The sequence below is a fragment of the Buceros rhinoceros genome, unplaced genomic scaffold (assembly GCF_000710305.1).
Source record: "Buceros rhinoceros silvestris isolate BGI_N320 unplaced genomic scaffold, ASM71030v1 scaffold34342, whole genome shotgun sequence".
NCBI lineage: Eukaryota > Metazoa > Chordata > Aves > Bucerotiformes > Bucerotidae > Buceros > Buceros rhinoceros.
In genome coordinates this window covers 1-26,672 of record NW_010400060.1, presented here as the reverse complement: position 1 = coordinate 26,672, position 26,672 = coordinate 1, and the positions used below count along the sequence as shown (strand labels likewise).

At 41.9% G+C, this 26,672-nt stretch overlaps 1 protein-coding gene across 1 annotated transcript in view; it reads left to right on the top strand.

Annotated features, from left to right (window-relative positions):
* The window catches only part of TXNRD1 (thioredoxin reductase 1), a 24,934-nt gene extending 13,175 nt beyond the window's left edge, over positions 1–11,759 (top strand). The window contains exons 10-15 of the mRNA XM_010131728.1: positions 1–59; positions 1,722–1,878; positions 4,777–4,884; positions 6,189–6,284; positions 8,382–8,516; positions 11,650–11,759. The exon at positions 1–59 is cut by the window's left edge and continues 1 nt beyond it. Coding sequence (XP_010130030.1) covers positions 1–59; positions 1,722–1,878; positions 4,777–4,884; positions 6,189–6,284; positions 8,382–8,516; positions 11,650–11,712 — 618 coding nt within the window. The 3' untranslated portion in view covers positions 11,713–11,759. The remainder of the gene's footprint in view (positions 60–1,721; positions 1,879–4,776; positions 4,885–6,188; positions 6,285–8,381; positions 8,517–11,649) is intronic.
* Positions 11,760–26,672: the final 14,913 nt, after the last annotated feature.

The following is a 26,672-nucleotide window of genomic DNA, read 5'->3' as shown; positions in this document are numbered from 1 at the left end:
AGAGATGCGTGCACAAGAAATATCGGTTTGGACAAAGTTGGAGTGAAGATCAATGAAAAGTAAGGACAGATGTCTCCATACCACTTGCTACTGAGGTTGTGTCATTTACTGTTGCAGTGGTAGTGATGCATAGACATTCAAACGCTTTGAGGACAAAATTGTTTCCCGTTTGCACGCACTTGAAGAGAAGTCTCTGTATCAGAAAGCTGCATTTTCTCCCATAGTACTGCCACATTTGCTTTTTTAATACCGAAATGTCAATTCCTAAATGCTGGTGGTCAAAGATGTCGGTTCCCTTCTGTCTAGGCTCACAGGTCAGTGTCTCAGCTTCTTCCAGTGATGGGGCTTTCTAGGATCTGTCAGTGGTTCCTTGTGCTCTTTTATTCCCATCTCTTGGTTTTTATCTCTACCACCTCTTAGGGCAGAGATTCTGTTCATTCATACAGCCTTTAGGTGTGGTGGGCTTTGTTTATATTTTAATGTAAATGCTACTACACATTTGTTTTGAAATATAAGGTCGCAGTAGCATTCCTTAAGCTCACAGTTGGAGCTGATGATGCATTTTAGGGTTTGAAGGAGTTTATTTTTTGCCTAAGAGCAACCCTTGGGAACAACCTGCGTCCTGTAGAGGAGCATTTGATGTTTGATGTAATGAGGTTGTCTCACTAGAGAGTGGAGTTATTGGTAACATTTTCAATATTGATTTCTGAAATATCTGCTAAGCCTGTGGGGCCTAGACTATCTTCCCTTTCAAGAAAAGATACAGGACCATGAGCTTGACTTCGTGGTCTATGGAGAAACAGTGCAGAGGGCGGGTTATATATGACCGCAGTGGCTGATGTCACTGAAGGGAACTATTGCGATGTTCTAAATAAGTGGACGTTTTGGTCCGCTCAAAATTGGTAGATTCATGTTGTCTTGTAGACTCATCTTTCTGACTCACCTTTCTGACATCAGGGCAACTTTTACTAGCTTAATAGAATGAACAATGAATTATTAGCATAAACTGTGTATTTGCGAACAAAAGCAAAATTGAGAAAGTTGGATTTTAATACAGGAATTGGCGCAGGTCCCTCAAGTAACTGGGTGACTGTTCCTGTGCCGTTCTGATTAGGTTTCCCTGTTACATGGGTTTCCTGCAGTGATTACTGCACTCAGTTATTAATTAAGTAGGAAATATTAATAATTAAAAACGTACATTAGCTCAGTATACTTATAGCTAAAAAGCTTGCTGGCTGTCCCTTCAGTAGGGTGTCTAACAGCTTGACCTGTCTCTGTGTGGAAGCCTGAAGGGTAAGTTTATAGAAACTGCTTTAGCCACTGGTCTGGAATTTCAGTAGTGGAGGAATTCTTTCATCCTATAGTTTGAGTGGGAGAATGTCTCTTCCTGTCTGTCCTCAAGGTACACAGCTCAGCTGGTGGTAGAGAGGTATTTGAGGAAAGGATTTATGCCTCATCAAAGAATTGATTCAAGAGACGAATTGTAACTTCATGGGCTCCCTCCTTGTCCAGTGTGTAAATTCTTGTAGTTTTGGTCAAATCTGCACTACTTTACATTGTTGACTGAGACTGTAAAGTCGTGAATATGACTTCTTTCCCTCGTACTTCAAATACATGTCTTTCTCCTAAGGTTGAAGGGCCTAACTCGTGCAAGATTACTTACACCTCCAGTCTTCACAGCAGAACACTTAGATCTCTTTTCTTGTTAATTCAAATTGCAGAACAGGAAAAATTCCTGTCAATGATGAGGAGCAAACAAATGTGCCATATATCTATGCTGTTGGAGATATACTGCAGGACAAGTTGGAACTCACACCAGTGGCCATCCAGGCAGGAAGATTGTTAGTTCAAAGGCTTTATGCTGGGGCAATGAGGAAGGTAAGGAACCAGGTGCCGCAAAACACCGTCATTGCTCTCCTTCTAAGTGCAGAGTGCAAGTCTGCTTGTTTATGGAAAACTCAGTAGATTCTTAAGGATTAGCTTCAGTGATTACTTTAATTTTCCCTTTACAAAGATAGTACTGCAGATATGTTCTGCTAATTGTGCAGGCTGAAATAAATACCTTCTGGATTAAGCAGTAATCTCTTTTTCCTATTAAGAGCTTTTCTCTTTCTCTCAGAGTATAATGATAATAAAATTAACTGAGATAATTTAACTTGTCTTTAACTCTACTGCCTTACCTAAAAGTCAGCAATCATTCCTGTCCCATTATATGCTTTAACTCTAATTGGTAGGCAGTTTAAAAAGCTACCTCTGGTCCCTAAATAGAGTGTAATAGGGGTTTGTGATCCTCTTAATTTTCAATTTTATTTCCACTAATTTTTTCACTTCTCATCCAAATGTTTTCAATGTATTACATAGTTCCGAATGTTTTCAATGCATTACATAGTTCTGCTTATAACTGAGTATGGACGCAAAGGAAGATCAAATGTTCCAATAAGTGAGCACTTATTTATACCTGAGAAGTTGAATTCATCAGGTCAGTGTTTACATTTCATTTGCAGTTGTAGGTTTCTGTCAAGTTACACTAGTCCAAACAGGAGTAACATGCGTACTCGTTCATACCTTATCTTTAAACCGAGAGGAGAGGGTTAAAGAACTGTTATCCAAGCACCACTGAAGTGGTGCTTGTCCTGCCTTCATAACCATGGGGCATGAGCATAAAGGTTTTTCTCTTTTAGAGCCCTCTCTATTCATATCAAGTTCACCTGTCGGGCAGATTTAGAGCTTGATTGAACTGTTTATTTTAGGTTGGCAGGTATTGTGGTCACAGAATCCTCAATCAGTGTGCATAATGTCATTACATCAGACGGCAAAGCTTAAGAAAACCATAGCTGGAGCCAGAATTTCTTTTCTTGCTGCAATACTATGGATATGTCTTAATTTACATTACATGCCAGATAACCATTTCTCAAGGTGTGAAAATCCTTATGCTGCCAAAGAAAGCATCATTTCTTTCAGCGAATCCAAGAAACAAGTAACTACTTAAATGGGAAGCTGGATTACGTTACTGTTGTAACAAATCTGGAAAGGGTGATTGTATGAAACATCATTAAGTGTTATGGTCAGGTGGGGAAAGATTAGTAAGCAGCATCTTCACTGATGCCCAGTCACAAAGGAAATTAGAGTTAAAATCCATAGAAATTAAAATTACTAGAAATTAAACAAAGCTGACCAGCCTGCTAGTCTGCTATGGCAGAATGACTAATTTGTTGGGTATGGGGAGAGCAGTGGATGTTGTTTACTTTGACTCTAGAAAAGGTTTTTGACACTATCTCCCATAACATTCTCACAGACAAACTGATGAAGTACAGGCTAGGTGAGTGTGCAGAGAGGTGGACTGAAAGCTGGCTGAACTGCCAGGTTTAAAGAGCTGTGACCAGCATTAGGAAGACCAGCTAAACACCAGTCACTAGCGGTGTGCCACAGGGCTGGATACCCAGTCCAGTACTGTTTAACATCTTTATTCATGATCTGGATGATGAGACAGAGTGCACCCTTAGCAAGTTTGCAGATGATACCAAACTGGAGGGAAGTGACTGATGCAAGTGCTGGCGGTCAGAGGGACCTCGTCAGGCGGGAGAAGTGGCCTGACAGGAGTCTCATGGAGTTCAGCAAGGAGAAGTGCAAAGTCCTGTGCCTGGGAAGATGTAACACCAGCATAGGCTGGGGACCCACCAGCTGGAAACCAGCTATGCAGAGAAAGCCTTGACAGGTCTGGAGGACTACTTGACAATCAGCCAGCAATGTACCGCATGGCAAAGGCCAGTGACATCCTAGGCTGAATCTTGCAGATGCATCCTGGCAAAGCATTGCTTGCGAGTGGAGGGAAGTGACCTTTTCACCTCCACTTGGCTCTGGTGAGGCAGGTTTGGGTTTTGTGTCCAGTTTTAGGCTCCCCAGTACAAGAAATACAGGGCAAGTCCAGAAAAAGTCCATGACTGTTATTAAGGGACTGGAGCATCTGACACATGAGGAGAGGCTGAGACATCTGGGAATTTTTATACCATGCAGAAGAGATGGCTAGGGGGAGACTCTTACATCAATGCATACTTACACCTGATGGGAGAAAATGGAGCCAGACTCTCTTCAGCAGTGTAAAGTGCAAGGACAAGATGCAATGGATTCAAACTGAAACACAGGAAAATTCCATTTAAACAAAAGAAAAAACTTCTTTACAGTGGGGGTGATCAGACCCAGAGGTTGCCCCAGGAGGGAACCTCTGGAACACTCTAAAGCTCCAGTGAAGTCAGGCGACAATGTTTGCCTCTCGTGATGGGGCACACAGTATCAGCTCTAGTTCTAGCTGTCCCCCCAAATGGCTGTTGTTCATGTCTTTGGCTCTTTGGCATCACCTAGGCCTCTGCTGATAAAAAGAGATGATGGGTTTTGGATGGTGATGGTGTCTTTGCAGCATCCCTTGATGAAAATAGCATGAATAGAAGCAGTTGAACTGTCTACCTTTTATCTCCAGGTTGACCTGTGATGTGGTACATTTTTAAAACAGGACACAGAATTTCCTCCTTGTTTTCATCTATGCATACTAATGTCAAAGTGGCTTTAAACTGTCTTTCTGTTCTTGCTCTGGGTAATGCCTCTGAGAGGAACAAAACCAAGACTGTAGCTTAATTTAAAACAATTTTTAAAAGTAGCTTCCAGAATTATGAATAATCCTACTTTTCTTCCTGTCTTTCATACTGCTGAATTTTTACTCAGTGTGCTGATTTTATTGCTGATGTCATGTATTTATTTTGTTTTGTTTTGAATGCCACACAGTGTGATTATGTGAATGTGCCAACTACTGTATTCACTCCCTTGGAGTATGGAGCCTGTGGGTATTCTGAAGAGGCTGCGATGGAGAAGTTTGGGGAGGAAAACATTGAGGTAAATGCTTTAGTTTCATTTGGATTTTAGTTCCCAATTTGTAATTTAAAATAATGTCAGGTTGATTCAAACAGCATTCTGTGTTCTGATGTAAGGGCAGGAGGTGACTACGTACATTTTTGTCCTCCTTGGCAGTTCCTAGACATGTTATAAAAATAGTCCCCAAATCCAATAGCTCTAGTTGCAAACGTTCTATTTTTGGCAAACAGGGCATGAAGGTGGAATATTTGGTTAAAAAGAAAAAGTGGGGTTTTTTTGTATCTGCAAATACTTCAGGATAAATTAAAGCTGGTTATGTGTTGGAAGCAATACATTGATTTTAATGTCAAAGTGGAGCTTTTTGTAGTTGCAGTGTGGCAAATTCCTTATGATTTTTTACTTCATGAAGTCGTCATAGTCACTTTTTTCCTGCTTATTTTGACTATGCAAGGAGGTACGCGCTTAATTTTACTCATGTAAGTGATCCCTCTTCATTCACTATGATTGCTGGTTAAGAGTAAATTAGCCATGTGTAAGCTCTTAGCGCCTAAGGCTGTTCTTACAAACACCATGTTACAGAAAGTGTGAAGGGAGGGAGTCCGACACTAAACTGGACTTCGATGTCCCATGAAGATCACCTGAGAAGCATTATTTGGGGAAAGCAAACTTGTCTGCACTTAGAAATTTGCCCAGCGATGTTGGCTAGGGTAGACAGAAGAATGTGTCTAAATTGTTTTTTAAATATACTTTCCTTTTTACAGTGATACATAACTAAGAGTGCATGCAAAATCATGCCCTTATCTCTCCTAAAACCAGTCCCTGAGGGTATTTCTTCCCCTTTTCTGCTCTGAGAAATGTTTTGCCTTCATTCTGGGTAGGCCCAGAGACAATACAGTCATCTTGCATGTGTCTAGTTTAGTGAGAGCCTGGTGCACTGCATCCTGAAAGTGTAATACACTTATGGCTGCTTTTTTTTTTCTTTTTTTTTGAATTATCGGATGACACTAGTGCTTGTTTTGTAGAGGGCTCCTTCTTTGGCATTCATCAAAGAGCAAGAGTCTTATCCTGATCTCAAGTGTTCCAAATTCCGAGTGCATGGCTGATTGCTAATGAAGAGTTATTAGTTAACGGTTCATTTTTGTGTTGTGTTGCAATTGTTGGAAGTTTTTACATGTGATTTCTGAAAGCGATTGCTGTCAGTAGTGAAGCTCCACCTTTGGAGGTGGATGAGGCAAATTTAAGATAATCTGGCACGTTTTGGAGGATCGTGCTCTCTGCTATGAAATTACACAACTAATTATTTTTAACCTGTGTTGTATTTCTAGGTATACCATAGTCATTTCTGGCCGCTGGAATGGACTGTGCCGTCCAGAGACAACAACAAATGCTATGCGAAGATAATATGCAATATTCAGGATAATGTAAGTGCATCTTTACTTCCAGACACAGTAGCAGCTGTACATTCCTCATAGGGACTGTTGATACCACAGCTGTAAATACGCTATTTTTAACCAATTAAAATTAGTTTAAATTTTTCTGCCTTTTGAAATGCAATAAATATTTATAGTAATACAAAACTTCGGTTTGTACAAAAATGGCCCTTACTAAAACAGAAAAATCTATTCATTGCTGTTGGTATGTGGTACTGCTTCCATATACGTGAAATAAGAACTACATCTCTCCAAGACTGTTCACTAGCTTTGAAAAGTGAGCAAATCAATGCATGTGAAAATGATTAGAAGCTGTATTGGTTTGTCTCATTCTCTCCTTCCCAAACTGGGACATTCTTTTCTGGGAGATGCTTCTCTCTGAAGTTGAGGCCACTCAGAATTTGTAACCTCTACAAATTCACGTGTCTGTAAAACTCTTGAGCTCATTCTAACAGGATTAATGTATCTTGCCTGCACAAATCTCATTTAGGGTGATAATGCCAGGATTATCCTTGGACTAGGATAAAATTTCCTGGCAGTGGAAAGGTACAGTACCTGCTGAAGCACAAGCGAAATAACTAATGGGTTAAAAGAATTGGTATGACCGTCTCTGAATTATCATCATCTGTTTAATAAAAAATTAGTTTGTTTTAATAATATGAATTATTAGGAAGAATAGTATGCATTTAAAATGTATTTCTGCTAAGATATCAGTCCTAAAAATATTTTTAATCTATTTTACCTATTTTGTCATTAGATACAGATTTATCTTCTTGTCTTTCTCAGCATTGAGCATTTTGTAAAATTTGCAAACCTGACTGGTTTTGTCCATCTCCTCTTTCTGGAGGAGTTTACACTAGTGTGGAAGCTAATTTAGAACCCATGGTTATGTTCCTGATCCAAAGTTACTTAAGAAAAACAAAAGGCTTAATGCTAATTTAAAGTGTTTCATTAATTTGTTTCTATTTGGAACATGTTTAAACATGTAGGGGTAGAGTTGAAAGTTACCCTGGATGAAAAATAGTTCAGTAACTGTTTAAAACTGCAGTTACCTTGGTTTCATTACTGTGATTTTATTCCTGTATGTGTCCATATTTTTAAAGGAAAATCGGGATAATTCCATTTCAGTTATTACCTACTTATAGCTTTTCTTATTTAAATAAACCCTGTGGTAAATCTCAGTCCTCAGACTTACCAAAGAAAAATAACCTTTCAGTTTACTGAGTATCCACACTCCTTTATGTGTGCAGTTTAGCGGGAGGAGCAGGTAACTTTTGATAACCAACTGGACTGCCTCTATGCTCAGCAAAATCTGACTTTTCTTTAAGAAAAGGAGGTCAGGTCAGTACAGCTTCTTCTGTTCAGTGTTTGCTGAGGATATGTGTGCTGTTTGGCGTATTTTGCAATTGAAGGGTAATATCCATATGAGAAGCATGAATAGTAGCTTCCTTGTAACTGGATGTCTTTCAGTTCGTTTTGCCAGTCTCTAGGTGTATTACCTCCCAATGACAGAGAACACAGCAACAAGACTGGTTGTCGATTCAGTTGTAATACGCTTCTTGCCACACCTTGTTAGCCAGAAGATTAGCTTGTGTCCCTTTGCTGTAAGCAACCATCAAACTGGAAGTTTTTCCATGTATAGACACCCTGCAGCCAGCTCGCGTAGGCCCTGCTGTTGCAAACCTTCACGCACCTTTACTTAGGCATGAGGCATGTAGGAATGAGTGGAATAGCTTCCCTGAATAAAATTTAAATGTGTGTTTGCAATTAGGACACACACGATAATCAGTCATAGACCACGTCTGTTCAGTTTGTATGCTATTGATGTAAATGGAGGACTCCTGCGCAAAACTTTGTAAGGAAGTTGATTCTTGAGTTCTTGGTTGAACCTTCTCAGACAGAGAACAAAAGTGTACTCTCTCCCATCTGTTGGTGCTAATGATAGTTCACATTTGTGTGGTTACATTAATTTGTGGTATGTTTTGTAAACTGATTAAATTATATAGTCTGAGTAAGAAAACCTTACACATTGTCTAGAGAGAACTGAATGTGTGACCGTGCTTGCATTTCATTGTCTTTGTTGTTTAGGAGAGAGTCATTGGTTTCCATGTCCTTGGCCCAAATGCTGGAGAAGTCACCCAAGGGTTTGCAGCTGCTATTAAATGTGGGATGACAAAAGAACAGCTGGACAACACCATAGGAATTCATCCCGTCTGTGCAGAGGTTTGTATATGAAGTCACTTCATAGCCCGGCTTTTGTAGCATTCTGGGGTAAGGTGCTGGCAATCTGAATAGCAAAGCTCTATTAAAAACGTCCAAATTTAGGGGCAAGTAGTCAGGAGGGAAGGACAGGAAATTATCTGGTATTAATATTTAGAAATCTAACATTTAGGTCTAATTGGAGATTTTTTTTTTTTTATGGTTCATTCGTGAAATGTTTATGGTCTCTCTTAATCCAGTGCGCTCTCTACTGGGAAGTACAGAATTTTCTTCCCACTCAAAGATCCATTTATGAAGGCTTCAAATACTATTTCTGCTAAAGTGCTTGTCAAAGCTAATTTTTTTTAGATATGTGTACTCAAAATGGTCTTATAAACTGGTGCTGTGGAAGGAGACCAGCTACATGACAATTTTTCTATCAAATTCTGCACTTTTAAAGATCTCTTCTTTACTCTGTAGGCCTTCACTTTTGAAAAGAAGTACATGAGGCTGCATAAACATTTCTTCATGTCTTTGTCTTGCTGTTCCTCTTTAATGAAGAGCTTCATTTTCTCTAGCAGGTGGGGGGCAGCTCCTCCCAGGTGTAAATCAGAGATGCTCCACTGATTTTAGTAGCATTAAGACCAGTTTGTGTTAGTTGAGGATCCCTGCAAACTGTTTATCACCACCAAAGACCTTTGTACAGAATCTCTGGTTTTACCTGTTTGTGCTAGCTACCAAGTGTTAAGGGTGCACCAGGATGCTGGTCTGCAGAAGTGAAGTCCGCTTCCCTTCTTTTGCATTGCCAAAGTGATACAGTATAGACAATGCACTCTCGACTCCGTTAATGGAATGAACTGCTAGGAATCTGAATCATCTTCAAAGCATCTGCAGTACAGATTCTGTTTTTTCCTGTAGTATCATCTAATGGTGTTCTTGGAAGTCCTTGAAGACAGGTAGCAGGTTCTTATCTTACCGGGGGCCTGTGGTGAGGGAACTCTGAGGGAGGCATTCAAACCCGTGAACTCAAGTGGGATATTAGCATATGCAGTGTGAAGAGAGGATGATAGTCATAAATTATTCTGGACATCTGAGCTGCTAAAATTGAAAATGAATAGAATGATGATTAGACATAATTTAGGGAGGTAATTTCAGATAATCATATTTGTTTGAGTGGGGGAGGAAGAAATTGGTTCAGGAGAAATGCACTATTTAAAAGCTCCAGGGAACAGTGATCATTTTTAGTACCAGTCTTCAAAAGGTTTTTTTATGCCTGTTCCTTAATTTAATCTCTTAAGCAATTAACAAAAATAATCAAAGTGCAAGATGGTACTCTTTGATTAAAAAAAATGCTTAAAAATTGTCTGGAATTCATGAGGAGTGTGCATATCTGGATGAACAGAATGATGGATAATGTTGGTGTTATTTTTATCTTACATGCATGTAAAAGCTAAGGAGAGTGATGTCTGATCTGAGCAGGAAAGGGACAGAGCTGTAGGGTCAAGTGCTGACGTCTTCGCTGGCATTAGTACTAATACATTGCTCCTGTGATACGCGGTATTACTCAACTTAAAGACGACTGTTAAGACTGAAGGTCCCTTTTCTCCCTGCTTACAAATTAGGGCCAGATTTCACTTCTCTTATTTGAGCAGCATTTTATTCTGTGGAAAAGATGACCTCTGAACGAAATATCTTGCAAGGCAAAGTACCAATAACTGCAAGCACAGAGCTGGTAGGCCCTCAGCCTTACAGAGAGTTACCTCATGGCCTAGACTGTACCGTGCTATAGGCATCGTCAAGCATCTGTGATGAAGAGACAGTGTCTTCTGAAAGCTGGGGTGATTCTTCGCGTTAGCTAATGATGGCTTTCCACCCATTGGATCTAAGGTTTTGTCTTCACTTGAATAACTAACAAATTCTGTCAAAACCCTCATGTTTCCAGTAATTATCAAATGACTGGCTTACTGGAGTTAGGGAGCTGTGTAGTCCCTGCAGCCATTGGCACTGGCTAGCACGCCCAGAGCGTGCCGTTGGGCCAAGAAGAAAGCAGGTAATTTTTGGTGCTTTTTAATCTTTGTCTTTCAAGGTTGTCGGTCTGTGGATCAGAGCTGAAGAGTTAGAAACCTTGTCTCAAGCCATGCAGTATAGCTTAAATATATTGCTGTTCTTCTGCCATATGTATTAGACGTGCATTTGTCTTCCTGATCTGTGCGTAATGCTTTACATGCTTTTAGAAAGTGGGAGAGGTCTGTCATTTATTGATGCTGTTCTCTGGAGAGCTGCTAGCAGCCTTAATGCAGCAAAGCTTCTACGTACAGAACTGCAGGGCTTTCAGATCCCCATTATCTTTAGATACTTCATTGTTATTTGCATAACTGAAACGTGCATGTGCTTTATTCTGTGCTGAGTTTATTCTTCCTGAGAGATGGCTTTGATGGTACCTAATTACTGCAACTTTGAACCGTTTAGATAGGAGTGGGTTTGATTTCCTTTTTTCCTTTCTATATTACATCTGTGCAAAACTATGCAATTATTTGCATAGTGCTAACATTGAAAAAGTTTTTGTAGAATCTTTTCTTGAATTTTGGTATCTTTTAATTTTACAGTAATTATTCTTGAATGTGTTGACTTGAACGCAGTAAAGATGGGACTTTAAAGATGGGATGTTCTAGATTTACTGTTTACTGCTGTCCAGATTCAGATCCCAGACACAATACCTACATCTGCAGTCAGTTGCACATTTCTGTACTATCTAGAAAGGTACAGAGGCAAAATTTCTGTTCTTTCCAAATAGCCTTGGGTTAACTTCACTTTCCTAGCAAAGGAGTTATCTTTGAGCCATAAAGATACTGACTCATTAGGTGCACACTCTGGAGTTTATCATTGCTGAGCTTGTTCCCACTGTAAAAACAAAAGGTGGTTTAAAGCCATCTGACTTCCTTAATTCTTTCTTTTCCACTGTAATAGGAAGAGAACAAAGGGTATTTGTATATGTGTGTGCTGTTTAATGGCAAGGATTTTAAGTGTATGTTTTTCAGTATTATTTTATTACTTCAAGAAATGGCTGTGGTTTTGAGCATTATGCCCAAGCTGATCTTCCGGAAAAGAAGATTAATTTTAGCCATACTAAAAGCCTTCCTTTTTTCTTTCTCTTAAGATATTCACCACCCTGTCTGTGACTAAGCGTTCTGGCGAAAATACCCTTATGGCTGGATGCTGAGGTTAAAGACCCCCATTCTTGCTATTGCCAGAGACTGGCTTTCATCGCAGCATCTGACTGGCGCAGCTCAGAAGAAAGGTTTTTGGAGAAGTCATTCTCGACCTCTGCAGAAGTGTGTAGATCTTAACCAGGGCATTCCATCATCCTAAAGAGAAGAGCCCTGTGGGAGCTGGTCGCTTGCGGTGTTTGGCTGGCAATTAGCAACGCAATGGGAATATTGACTATTGGGCTGCTGCTGAGCAGGGCATTTAACGAATGCTTTCATGAAATCATAGCCCGAAGCCTGCATTGTCTGGTGGGCAGTGATGGAAGAACTGCTAGCACAGCTGGACAACAACTGTTCTGTTTTGGTTTTATTCCTCTCTAGTTTCTTACCTGAACAAAGAACTCCCGAACTGAAGAAGATAACCACAAGTTCAGATAATTATGTGGTGCCTCTGCTTACTGGGTTATATAACACAGCAATTGCAAGATCTCCTCATGAGTGTGCTCACATGCCAGTGGAGGAGAAGTTGTACCTACATACTTGATCGTGAAGAAGAGGAGAGCCTTGGAAAAAAGTTTAGTACCGTCTAGAAAAACATTCCTTGGCTTCCAAACTCACTTCATTGAGACTTTTTATTTTAGAGAAACTTATTTGTGAAAACATTCTCCTTAGTAAGAACAGAAAATACTCTTTATTAAGGCCTTGTTATACAGAAAGTTGCTTTTTTTTTTCCCCCTAAGAGTAACCACCATGCATATTGCGCAGATGTGATCATTTTGCAGTTTATGTGATTATAATTAATCCAATTTGGAACTGACAGAATTCCAACATGGAATGAATTATAATTCCAAGAGCTCTGTGCAACTTTATTAAATTTGAATAAATTCCTCCTTTCCAGGTGAGCTGTTATACACTGAACTGTTTCAGGTCTAAAGTGGCCACAGCTTTGAACACAGCATTATTGAGACTTTCCCTCAGATTAGTGGGCCTGTAGAGTCAAAAAACCCGAACCAAACAACACCCCCCAAAACAAACAAGTGAACACTCAACTTCCAAAAAAAGTGGAAAATCTTCTGAGTAGATATGGTGTAAAAGCTGAATTTAGTTCCATATGTCCTTGTCTTATATGTAATTTGGAAAGTAATACTTTTGAAACAGGATTTCCAGTGGAAAATAACAAATTCGTGAATATTCCTCCTGTGCTGGATAAACTGCATACATATTTATCAAAAAGTTGTGAAAATGCCTCTTTGTAATGAAAATGAATGTGCTTTTTTGATCTGGTTTTTGATTTCCCTCTGTTTTAGCTGAAAGGTTTGTATTGCTTTTATAAAACAGTTCTCAGGAGTTCAGTGGTGTGGTGTGAATAGGGATAAATTCTCTAGCCCTCTGGGCAGAATGCCTTACACCTGAATTTCGGCCCAGTAGCAAATTCATGTGTTTCTACTGAGATTTCTAGGATAGTGTTTTAAGTTATTTTTATACACTCGTGCAGAGCTGAAGGATTTTAAAACGTGTTTTGTACAGTGTTCAAGGACAGTCTGTGGTGGTGTTTTTCTGACCAGTTTATCAAATAAATTAATATTTGCACAAACATTGCTGATTTTTATGCCTCTTCCAAGCACAGAAACTAGGTGACAGCAAGCTGACTTTTTTTTTAAAGGCCAGAAGAGGGCAGCTCGATAAACCCAGCTGTGATTTGTTTCTGCCTATTGACTTTTGAGGGTAGTAGATAGGGTAGAAGATACTTCTCTGAGAAACAGGGTTTGGGGCTATTTTATGTGCATTTGAATGTATGAGGAGAACATATTTAAAAATAAAAAATTAATCAGGAAACCAACCTTCCACTGTTGGCACTAGCCGCCATCTATGTAACTTCTGAAAACCGAGCGGCACGGTTCCTGAGCTGTGCGGCAGTGTGGCTGTTCATATTTAGGCACGTATGGATAGCAGCATTCTCAAGCAAGTCTGTAGGAAAGTCCAATCCTGGAACGTAAGAAATAAGGACATGTATGAGCTTGGCTTTGCAAGGTTGGACCCACACGTGTCTGTTTCCGTGGGTCATGTCACATTAATGATGTGCCTTTGTACACTAGTGGCTTACAATTTAGTAGTTGCTTGAGAATGCTTTAAATTTAAAATTTTGGGTTTTTTTTCCTTAGGGCTTTTTCTTTTATTTCTCCAGAAGGAAAAAGTTTTCAGGTGTGTATTTCTGTGTCATCTGTGCATGATGATAGAGATAGATTATAACATCACGTAAGGGTGTGTTAAATGCCAAAGCAAAGCATTTATTTAAGCATAGACTGGGTAATGCGTGGTTTGGAAGCATATATTAGGAAATTGAATAAATTAAACAGTTTTTATATTAATCTCACATTCATTAGCTTTTGGAACTCTTACCGAAGTGTGAGAATCATTCTAAGTATTACAGATAAAAATGCCTACAGCAAATGTCACGAACTTTAGCAGGAAATTGGTAGAGTTCCACTGTCTGCTTCAAGAATTACTTATTTTAAGCTCCCCCAGCCCAGCTGATCATTCCCCTTCTACCCATCTCCCCTTGGTGTAACTTGTTGGCACAATTCTAACTTTCCTCAAGTGAGGGTCTGGCTTCCCCTTAAGTGTCACCTTGCTGCAGAAACTCTGTGCCGTGGGATGCCAGACGCTGCCGATGAGTGAGACACACCGTGATGTGGGAGCAGCTACTCTTGCTTCAGGGACTTGGGGAGTCACCAGGATTGTGGGGACTCGCCTCCCCCTGGCATGGTCCCTGTTTCCCTCCCTCTTGCTGTGTTCCCATGCTCCAGCCAGATCTCTGCTGGGCTGTGGGATTTTTCTTTTTATGTTAGGGAAAAATTATAAGTTTGTTTTCCTTTTATTTGCCAGATGCTCCTGACCCATGTTCTGCTGGGCAGAATTTGACTTCACACATCATAGAATTTATTCTTCATTCAACTGTCCTTTTTATCTCTCTCTTCCTGTGAAATCTTCCTAGGTACGGACTTATCTGAAGGAGTTATTTTTTACCTCTTAAAATTACAGATGAAGCTGACACATGGAGATACATGTCAGGGCAGAGAGGGGAGGCTTTAGTTCCCCTGGCAAAGCTGCACGACTGGCCGTGGTAAGCATCTCCAATGATTCCCGACCTGCCCCACCGCCCTGGCTGGCCACTGAGAGCCTGAGAGGAATTGCTTTCTGCCAGGGACACCATGCTGTGGCCAGACATCTCTGTAGAGCCTTCCCTGCTGCTGAGCCCATCCCCGGCTGCAGCCGGTCGCTATGGGCCCAGACAAGTGTCCATCCCCATCTTTAGACCTTACCGGCAGCTGATCTGGGCACGCAGTGGTAAATCTGCTGCTAGAACCTGGCTGCTTCTTTCTACTGCATACATTTGTCTCAGAGAGCACTTCTTTTTTTGAAAACAGGTTTTATTCTAGATTACGCAGGAGTAAATCAAGCTCTGCCTGTTGCTTCCTTTCAAAAACAAACAGTAACACATTTAGTCTAAAGACCTGATTTCCGCTTTTAATGTCAACGTCAGTTGACAGATAATACCACCCCAGATGAGCAGTGTGAAGCAAACAGAAGCAGTGACTTGGATTTGGATTTGACCTAGGGCTGGTCTTCCCACTCTGGGGCTTTCTCTCTGTTATATCTGTACGCTCACACACGTATATACGTCTGTACGTGGACTGTGGGATAGGATGACTCAAGGTCTCTGCAGGCAAATTTTCCTTTGGAAATTTCCCCGCTTTGGAAAGAAGATCCCAGTGAGAGAAACTGCATGACATAAATGAACGCTGCGTAGTGTTGTAGCATAACCACCATCCCAACACCACCAGTGCATCTGAAAGTAAAAGTCCACTACTTACAGTAACTTCCCCTGGGGTGCAGGGAGGCCGTGACGGAGCCATGTGCGGCAGAGGGCATGGCAGGTCAGCTTCGTGGTGCCAGTGGCAAGGAGGGATGCAGAGAGACTCATACTGTCCTTGTTTGTGTTTTTCTTGCTCCGCAAGCCTCGTTTCTGCCTTAGCTCTACAGCTGCTAAAAATAACCACCTTAAATTAATGGCTTATGTTAGCATTAAACTGTTAAACTTGCACTGGTCACTCTTAGCACTGCACACCAAACCTGCCACTTAGTGCACATTTGAGGCTTAAGTGAGATCCCTCAAGGTTTCTTTGCAGTAGCTGAAGTCAGACAGGTAATACTGATGGCGCAAGTGTTTGCTTTTTCTTAGGGCAGCTTTTTCTCAGGGCAGCTTTTTCTCAAATTAAAAAGAACCTCAGCTTAGCTGAGCTGGATTTTATGGCTTGCGAATTGTGAGCCTTCTGTCTCTCCCAGAACTCTGGCAGGACTCACGGATCCAGAGGCCCTGAAGTCAGGCTGGTATCTGTCCCTTGGGGGCTTCATCTGTTCCCAGACTGGCCCCCTGAGGCTGGTGGGGGATGCAGGGGGCTCAGTGCTTCGCAAGGGACAAGAAGTGGCTGTTGACCATATGGGCTGAAAGTCCCTATTTCTACACCTATTCCTGTGCTCCCAAGTGGTGCCCTGTTAACGTGCATGTCAGCCTGAGGGGGGAAATGTGGTGTTTGGTTCAAAATGTTTCCTTCCATCAGCAGGCTTTCATTCCTCCTGCCATGGAGCTGTCATTCCTCCTGCTTCATTGTTAGCTTCTCATTTAGACGGGCTGTGTGATGGCCATTGTTCTGTTCCAAGTGTCTTGTCTGCTTGACCCAACATGGTGGAGCATTTGTGGAGGCTGGGTCAGGAATCTGTGGTGCCCTTGGCTAACCTGACGGTCTCTCTTGGCTCCACCTCTCTGTCCCTTCATACGCAGGCTGTGTCATGTCTCCTGTGTGTGGTGGGAAGCTCCCCTTGAAGGGGTGTGTTGGAGCACAGTCAGCTACAACCCAGGATGGGAAGAAAGGTGCTCGTATCTGAGATAAGCAGTGCTTCCTGCGGGCTTCAGCGCCAGACTTGTGGGTTATTTCTGGAGGATGTTTGGGCAGAACCTGTCCCAGGCTGGCACGGCTAAAGGCAGACTGTCAAGGTTATCTCTGCAAATAACCTCACCTAAGAACCACTCTGAGCACCTCTTACTGCAGGGCCAGAGGAGAAAACAAAGCAGAGATGCTGCTAACCCTGTTAAATAAGTCTGACAAATGGGTATCAGCCTTTGTTTATTTCTCCGCAATCTGAGGTGCAGTGTTAAAAGAAAACAATGGAAAACGTTTGTAAGCCTCGGCTTTGTGCTCAGAAAGCTATTGGGCTTGGTTTAGTGCCTTGGGCCAATTAAAGTGCAGTCGTTAGGCTGGGACACTAAATGGGAAATATGTTGGGGTGTGTGCATGCGTGTCTTTCAATTTAGGAAGATAAAAATGAAAAATGAATGTCAAAGTGAGCGCTAGGCTCTTGACTAGGCTGGGGATGTGTACACGAACCATCAGCAGGGTGTGCTCTGAAGTACCTTTGAAGGTAAAGTCATGGTGGAAATCAAAGCAACCCAAAAATAAAACTGGTGGGGAAGTTGCCATGCAGCACCTTAAAGTAGTGTCTCTGTTTTAGACATGTTGCTTTCTACAAATTAGACAGAAGAAAAGCAACTCACTCAGGACATGTGAGATGATACTGATTTTCTTAGAACAAGAGGAATGGTACTGACTCTTATTTAAATCTCGCAGAGTTTTATAACCCTGTGTTGATACATATTTACTTCTGCTTTTCTCTCTTCTCCCTTGGTTTCTTTAGCAAGCGTTTGCTATTTTAGACTTGTCTTGGGGAGTCCTCCTTGCCCGTATGATTTTAGGACTGCTAAACATGAAACTTGAGGGAAAGGCAAACGAGGAGTAATGGTTCACCATTTCTCACCATATGAGAGTTACGGCTAAAGCAGTCAAGGAAGGCTGGGATTTTTTCTGCCTTACACGTAAATAAATGGAAGTGACTGCCACAGTCCAAAAATACACCTATGTTGATAAAGAGATTAATCATGTGCACACAGGGTGTGCATCTGTCTGTAGTTTATGGTGTAGGATGCCCTTAAGCCACTGAGTGCTGGAAGATTAGGAGGAAAACCTATGGGAAGCATCACTCTGTATATTCAATGTGAGGGTTTTTTTATATAACCTTTAATTAATCGTCTTGTCCTGGGAGACAGGATATCATATTAAAGGGACCTATGGTATAGGCTCTTCCCCTCCTTGGGGTCTGGTTCGTTCAAGCCTCTCAAAACAGATTTGTAATTCCTTGGTCTTTTTGAGGCTCAAGTTTTTCATGTCCCAAAGCTGTCCACTCCCAAGTTCTACCATGCTCTCTGCCCTGGGGATGAATTGGAGTGAGGGCAATGCGACAGCTTATCCACAAAGTTTCTACTTGGGCCTGTTCCCCAGAGACACCTCCAAGTAGTTCAGACCTTTCTGTCCCTCATACAGCGTCTTCAGTCACTACTCACTAGGGTCAGCACTGAACTGCCTGAGCTGGGGTATTGTCGTGGGAGAGCCCACCTTTTGGCCTCTCTCAACCAAGCCAGGAGCATGTCTTCTAGATTCTCAGCTAGCAGCCTGAAGTAATAAGAGGTGAACTTGAACAGGATGAACCTGTGCAAATCATATTGAAATTTAATTAAGTATCCTCCCAGGGTTTTTTTTTTAATAGTTGAACTAAATTGGCTTAACTGGCATCTTACATTAAATCTCTGCAACATGCAATACAGACAAGGCTTTTTAAGGCTTTTTAAATGAAGCCATTTTCAGTGAAGTGTTGGAGTTTACAGAAGATTTCCTTCCTATGAGAGTTACTGTTAGCCCTGCAGTTTATGTGCAAGGCATTTTGTTTCCATTTTGGAGTCCTTCTAGTACAGTGCAGATGTTGCAAGGTGTGCTTGTATTGTCACTGAAAAGTACTTGGTTGTCCTCCAGCGGTGCTGTGAGCTGAATCGATGGCTCTGGCATGTAGAAATGGCATTATCCAGCCTAAGATCTTTTAGCCAAGAGAGTAGCAACGCCGTCCCTACTTGTGGATGCTCTTGTACGTGGCTGTTGGGAGCCCCCCATGTGTCTGCACTAGTTGCCAACATCAACCAGCCTGGACACAGAGTATTATAATAATTCTCTCTGGAGGGTGATTTGTACCGGAAACCGCAAGCTCGGTTACTTACTGAGCTCACCGCTGACATGTTTTTGTGAAGAGAGGGGCTCTTCCCAAATGGCTCTCTGTTCATCTGTTAGTCAGTCTTGTGGGTTTTCTTTTCAGCCCTTCTCCCTTTCTTTCCAGAAGGAGGAAAAACCCCACCAAAACAAACAAGTGAAACAGATTAAAAATCAAGCCCATGAAAAATACAAATTGTTAACAGGGAGCTGTGTTCGGTCTTCTTTTCCCCCTCCCCCAGGGCAATTGTCTGAGGACTGAAATGGCATCATCAAGCAGCCAAATGAGCAGCAGAGGAGGTGATGGAGTGGGAAGACAGGAGAATAGGGTTAACCCTTTTGGTGACAGAACTAATCCAACAGATCAGCTCAGCCCATATCACCTCCAGAAAGGGCAAAATTCAATGCCTAATACCTGTGGAGTGGGAACTTTCTTCTTTACCTTGGCTGGTGGAATCCCAGTACATCCCCATGTAATCCAAGCTTTAACGAAGATTTACTCTGTCTTGCAGTTCATAGTGGTTTGGGAGCAAACTATTTGAACGCTATTACTGTTTGCAGCTCCAGGATAGAGTAGGTGAACTATCCAGAGCTGGAATGACTGTCTCCACGGCCTGGTGGCTCAGTGGCTGGTTTGTTTGAAAGCTCTTCTGTACAAGCTTCTTGACTCCATGAAGTGTATGTTAGAACCAAATACGAAATCTCTACTGCTTGCGAGTAAGGCCCCATCTGTAATCAGCAAGTCTACTGTAGAGCAGAGGTTCTCCTTGAGTGTTGGTTTCCTACCACTCAACCAAGGGACAGGTGGTAGTTTTCTTGCTGACTTGAAGTTAAGGTGATGGTAGCCCTACCCCACAGCTTCAAAGAGATGGGACACCAGAGATGTCCCTGTTCTGGGACACCAGACTGCAGGGCAGGCAACTACAACAGCAGCTTCGTCACTGCAGAAATTCTGTGGGTGTTGCAGATTTGTGGAGAGTTGTTTGGAATTTTAACAGTGAATTTCCTCGTGATTTCTCCTCATACTCATTGACCCTAAAATCCCAGATACAGTCTTTTAGTAGCATTTGGACCTTTGTGGTGAATTACTGCTCAAGGGGATAGAGACAGAGAGACATATCTTGCCCTGGAAGATCCTTGTTGTTACATTTTAAATAAAATTTTATCTGAATTTTACATGACATGGGAGTTTGGCACAAAGAACAAGCTTTATTCACCTCATTCATGCCCGTCCCTAATCACCAGACTTGACAGCAGATACTCAGAGGATGATGTCATTTAGCAGAACATCATACTGAGAGTCTCAAGTTTTCTGCTGCAAGACTGCTTTTTCCTTCAATGGCACCAGTGGTATAAAACTTAACACAGTCAGGAGAGGTCTTCTCTCACGCTGAGGTGAGTTGGATGCGGAAGCCATTTAAACACTATGCAGATTTTTGCATTATTTTTGTTATGATTCCAGTGTCAGCCAAGACCCAAGTTGGCATACAACAGTACCAGAGGCAGTCCAAATTTCTAGGTCATCCAGTGCACTCTGCACAATTTGAAAACTGCAGATTCAAGAGTCTAAGACAGGCGAGATGTCTTGCTGTGTGGAGATACCAGTATCTTTCCACAGGTTGTGGCAGAAGCCGCCACTGCCACTTAAGGACAAGGCAGATCCCGCTCTAGGGGTTGTGAAGCCTCAGCAGAGCTGACTGATCTGGACTGTAATATAATGGTACATATTTCAGTGGAGGTGAATTTCTGTGCTCTGAGTGGAGATGAGCCATCTCCATGGATCAGTTGCTTAATCCTGTTAATGTAAATAGAGAATTTCTATTGGGATGGCGCCAATCTCATTCCAGCTGGCATTAAAAGCTGTCATTCTGGTGGGCAGACAAGCCAAGTTAGAAACAGCTACAGGAATTGATTTACCCCTCATTTAAGGCAAAGTATATGTCACAACAGAGCATCACACAGAAATACCCATCTCCCTCTGAATTACACCTGCTTCTCAGCCTGGGCAGTATGATCAGCCCGTGTGGCTTTAGCACCGCTACCTCCCAGGTCTGAGACTCTCAAAGCTAACTTCAGTATTTCCCGTGCAGCTTGGTGCTTCACTGTGCTGTGTTGTTTCAGAGCACAGGCAGAGCTGGAAAAAAGGAAGGTTGCAGTATGCTGCTGCTCTGGTTTGAGCTAGAACAGAACTCACTCTGTTCAGTGATTTCACTTGCCAGCTCAGTCTCTTCTCAGTGATGGCACTTTCTGAAGTTAACGGTGTATTTCTGCAGACAGTGTCTGCTTCGAGAAGTGACAACGCTTGATGTTTACAGTCACCACCAGGGACTGGGGTGCAGAAAGGCTCTTGCTTGTACTTGCTCCTGTGCAGACCAAGGTCACTGCTAAATCCTGTGTGCCACGATGGGGGTGCAGGGAGTGAGAGGCTGCACCTGTGGGGAGGAGCAGACAGGACAGGTGACCCCAAACTGACCAACAAGGTGTTCCAGTCCATAGATGTCATACTTGGTGTAAAACTGAGGGATCATAAGGGTCAATCTCTCTTCTTCAATGGCCGGTGTCCAAGGAGGACTATTTCTGTCTGCCTTTGATCCCAACCTTTGCAATCCAGAATCCAGTTCCAGAATCCAGCTCCTGAATCTGGTTCCCATCTGCTGCTGAGTCCAGTCTGGAACTTACCCAGTGCCTGCCCACAGCATCAGTGGTGATGGTGATGTATCAGGAGGATTGGGTTCGATGTTGGTTTTGAATATGTTTGTATATATTTCATTTTATTATTATTATTGTCATTAAAGCAGTTTTAGTTTTCTTTTCCAACCCATTAGTCTCTCCCTTATTCCCTTTCTCTTCCCCTTTGGGGAGGGAGGGGGGGTAATGGAGAACATCTGTTGTTCATCTAGTGGCCAGCCCAGCCCTGACCCATGACAGCTGCAAATAGGAAAACCACGTCCTCAATCAGGCAAATGAACATACTGATTTTGTTCTCAGCTACACCAGATATGGGATCTGGCTCTTACCCAGTCCTGTCCTACAGTTGGCACCCAAGGCTGACCTTGCATTTATGTCTTCCAGCCTTTCTTTCAAAACTTGTCTTTGTAGCATTGTTAGTTTGTTGTTGCTAGTAAGAGTCAACTTTTTTCTTTTGAGGGACTCTAAAGACCAAACGGTCTAAGCTTGTATGATGTATTACTTGAAGTCATGATCAAGCACAAAACTGTACACAGCCACCTAAAAAGGGTGAGACGGTACTTGCCAGTCTCTGCAAGTCAACTTTCATTTTAAATCACATCTTTTAATAACCAACTTGTTTACACAAATAAGACCAGTAGAGCTGCTTATAACTTTAATAAAACTCCACAGAAACTTCTTTGGCTTTTTCTTACCTTTCTCTTAACAAGTTACTCTAGGAGCACAATGGAGCTGTCATTATTAACTTGCCTGAAAATTGCTGATAATCACCCACGGTACCTGACTTTCTGGTATTTTTTGTATTGCTGTGTTTCCTACTAGAAATCACCGGTTTACTACAAGTTGAGAACTTCCCCGGTTAAGCAGCTTGGCATACAGATGAAGCATTCTGGGAGCATATAGGTATTGGCTAACAAAGGCAGCGTTCCACAGGCAGCATCCTCCTCTCCCTCCAGGAGCTACATGGAATTAGAGCTTCATTGCTCTTGCATGTGGAATTAGAGCTCTGGTTACAAAAAACCTAGGAAATAATTCTGTTTGAGTGTTAGCTTAGCAGAATGAAATCTTGTTTTACGGAGGATATATTTGTATCTGTTCTAAACAATGCTGCTTTTTCAAAAGGCAAAAAATAGCAATACTATTCAAAAGTGGAAAATGACATTATTCACTGTGGAAAATGTCATTGCTGTGCTGATAGCTGCTGACAGGTACTTGTCGTGGTTGTGTGCTGTGATGTGCTAATTATTCTGAAGTTCAATCGGATGGCATTTTGTGTTTTCATTTCAACTGTAAAAACATACTGTTTGTGACATGTTGACAAGTGCGTGTTTAATTGCTCTCTGGGTATCATCCAAGCTCGTGTGTTTTCCACTTACTTTGTGAAGAAAGGTGCGTAATTAGCTCCAAGGCCACAGGATATGTTGCTCATTATTGCGTTTTCATTTCCTCTGCAGTGTCAAATACAGAATGGTGGCATGTATGAAAACCCGTTCTGATGCTGAACGCTACCTCGACTGGGTTGCAAAGGTGAAGAATTCTGGCTGATTTTGCCAATCAAGGTCATGGACCACCCATGACGAGACCCTCTCTTTCTTCTTAACTTCCCTCTCCCTCACTTCCCTTCACAGGTCTGGAGTCAAAAGAAAAGGATCCACGTTAACCAGACATTAAAAACTTCATCTACTATGTACTAGGGACAGACTCTGTAATTTGTACTGCTCCAGACCGTATCTGTTGTCTTCCTGACTTGTTTCTCTGCAGCTGTGTTTGTTCATCTCATCAGTGCCAACGTTACGGTGTTCAGTTACGGCGTTCAGTGATGAAACAGGCCAAAAGCTACAATTGCCCCAGTCCAGCTGAATGCAAATGGACTGAGCAGGTGTAACTAGAAATAGAGTTGGGCTGTCTCTAATCAAATATTGCTGTTCCCTGAACTCAAGGGGATCTGGATCTTCATACCGCGGCTATTGACTCTGCAGGTGCAAAATGCACATCCATATTTAGATACCGAGTCTTGTCCCTAGTAGGAGATCATGATAGATATTTTCTCAGTGGTTTATGAACTGTTAGTCTGCAGCTATACAGGCCTGGACTCAGAGACTCTGGAAACGCCTTCTGATCCTCTTCATGTGGACCTGCCCAGTATTGTAAAGCACGGTAATGAGCCAACTGACAAAAGAGTGGAAGTTACTTACAGCAGTTCCAGTTTTCACTGGTGATGAAAGCTGCCATGTTGAATCCTAGCAAAGAAAGCTTTGAATAAACCTACTAACCAGAATTAGATTTATGAGAAAAAAAGAATCACGTTTACTTACCCTTCTTCCCTTGCAAGTATATTCTTCCACTGATCCTCGTTTCAGGAAGAAGATGAAGAGAGTGGCAGCCTTTGGGTGCACATTTGTATTAGGCTGCCATCAATCATGGTTCATTACATGCAGTTGTACAGAAATGATAACTGTGACACTTGGGTTTGGGGGGTTTTAAAATTTTCTTTTAGAATACATTATGTGGATTTTGTTAAAGACAGACACGTAAATCTCTTACCTCAGTTAGAAAATAGTTTCTAGTGTAAATTGGGTTAGTTTTTTTTGTTTGCTGCTTGATTAGCAGAGCCCGTAAGCCAGCCCTCCAGACCCAGGAGTGTTCAGACATCTAGATGCACGAGACCAGCCACAAAGCTACTGCTCTGCAGCCTGGCTTGGTTTTGTCCTTTCAGAAACTCTAGACTGGAAGCATTGATGTCCCTCGTGAAGTGATTCATACTGTAGACAGCCTATATGACAGGGAGAAATGATGAGCTGGTGGTAAAAATCATTGTTGTGGCCTTTCCTATTTGATCTGGAAGAAGGAGGCATGTGGTTATAACTCAAAGCACTTTCTCCCGCTCTGTACTGCCCTGTACTGCCATTTCCTGTTGGCTTGGTTAGCTGCTCTCTGGGATCAACCTGCCTGCCCATCGTGGTGGTACATCGACATGCTCCATCACACGTAACTTTAAATGTACCTGTTTGAAAGGGAGACCAGTTAGGTACAGCTATGTGCAGGTGGGTGCAGGAGCTTGCCTTGTATTTCTTCTGTGGTGTTCATCAATAGAGCATTAACAATTTCAGGGCAATTTTAATGCTGAAGGTCAGTTCTGCCTCATTAAGTCTTGCTATATTTAGAATTAAGAACAGCCAAAGTACTTGAAGGACCAGTCAATCAAGCTGTTCTCTTCTCCCTCTTCCCCTTTAACCTTAGTTCCCTGACTTTCCTCGGCTAAACCTCTTATGCTCCAAGCAAGCTGGGACACAAAGCAGGGGCTCATCTGAAAGGGACCAACTTTGGGCCTAAATTTCAGTATGCCTTCCCTGTAACTTGGGCTGGCGGCAGAAAGGCTCTGCTACTTGAATCTACCACTCGAGTTACAACCTTACGCAACATCACAATGAGCTTACCAGGATCCTCCAATGAAGAGTATGCAGTCAAGCTTTAATATTTATGGCCTAAATTAAAGTACAAGGGAAATAATCTAATTAAAACCGCAAAAATTAAAAATCACACGTATTTCTCTTCTTCCTTTCTTTGTTCGTGCAAGGACCAGCCACTGTGGTATGAGAAATATTCTCATCTGGGCCTTCTGCTTTTCTTTTGAGATGACCCTGAAGTTATTCTGTTACGCTTTTCTGCCTCCTAATGCTATTTCTTCTCATAAGACTAAGTCAAAGGTTTTTGATATGTAGACTCTTACTCTCATGCTTGAGAGAAAATGCAATAATTTGTTTTCATACACTGATATATTGGCAGTGATGACATGGTGATACAAGCTACTCCCTGCTTCCCTCGGCACTGTGACAATTTTTGAGTGTAATAGCTAGTGAAACGAGTATCTTATGGTAGAATTAGGAAACATGAAAATAATTACCAGTGCAATTGCTGTGGGTCTCATGTGGCATGTGCAGTGTAATGTTTTTAGCTTGTTAGAGCTGTCTTACAGACTTAGTTGCCGGAATTGTGCATTTGCCTGGATTTATTAGACAAACAGGAAAGCAATTCTTGTCATCTGTACATAAGAATGACGTTTTCCCTTCCCTACAAGTTGATGGAAGGGAGCCAGTTCAGGAATTGTAGGCTTCTGTGTGTCTCCATATCACATCAGGTTTGTTTTTCTTACAAGCTTGTGGATGTCCAATGTTCCTCTGAGCAGCACCATGCATGGAAACAGGCAAAAGTGCCGAAGTTTCTATATACGAACACGGACACACACAGAGCCAGAGCAGGCAAACAAGCTTCAAACAAGGTAAACAAACAATTAATCAAATTTTATCTCCAGTGTGCTGCAAGAGAATGTTATTGCTGTGTCAGAGCACTTGGGGGAAGCTGCTATACTCTGGAGACGGTGGGACCACAAAAATAGATAAATTGAGGCTTGCGTTGTTACAGCTTGTAGTATACCTGTTCTGCATATGAATGGAAAGCTTGAGTCCCTGAACTTATCATTTTGGCATCCTTCCTGCATTTAAATATTACTTTGTCAAGCACTTCATCTTGTTAAAATATAGTGATTGCTGTTCTCCAAATGGTTAAGGAATCAAGGGGGAGAGATGCCTCTTTCAGCCAGTTCTTGTGTCAGAATTTTGAGGCTGTATTGGCATAAGCACTGATAAATATTTGCTCTTTCAGGAGTGGTCTGGCTGGTTATGGACTCACCCTCCTCCTTAAGAAGGAGTCAGCGAATCACCCTGCTCCTCCATGGTGGTCTCTGTCCTTTGTGGTTATGACCTGGCCTGGCCAACTTCATGTTACAAGGATTCAGCAGTCCAGCGATGTGGCAGATGCTCACCACCCCTGAAAACCAACACGTCTCCTACGAATGACTCGTATCAGCCATTGAATATGCAAACTGGCTCTTTCAAAAAGCTGAAGGTACAGATGTTACTAATGTTGTTACCCATAGTAAATTGATAATATTTGGTCTGTGGGTTTTATTGAAAGGGAAATTACCTATACATTTTGTCCCTGGTCTGTGTACGGTTCACTGGAAATACTTCTGATGTGCCAAATCTGGCATATTGGAGTGATATTCTGTAAATACTTGTTCTGTAGCAACTCAGGGTAATTACATATGTATGCTTGTAAGATTTACTGTATTTCCC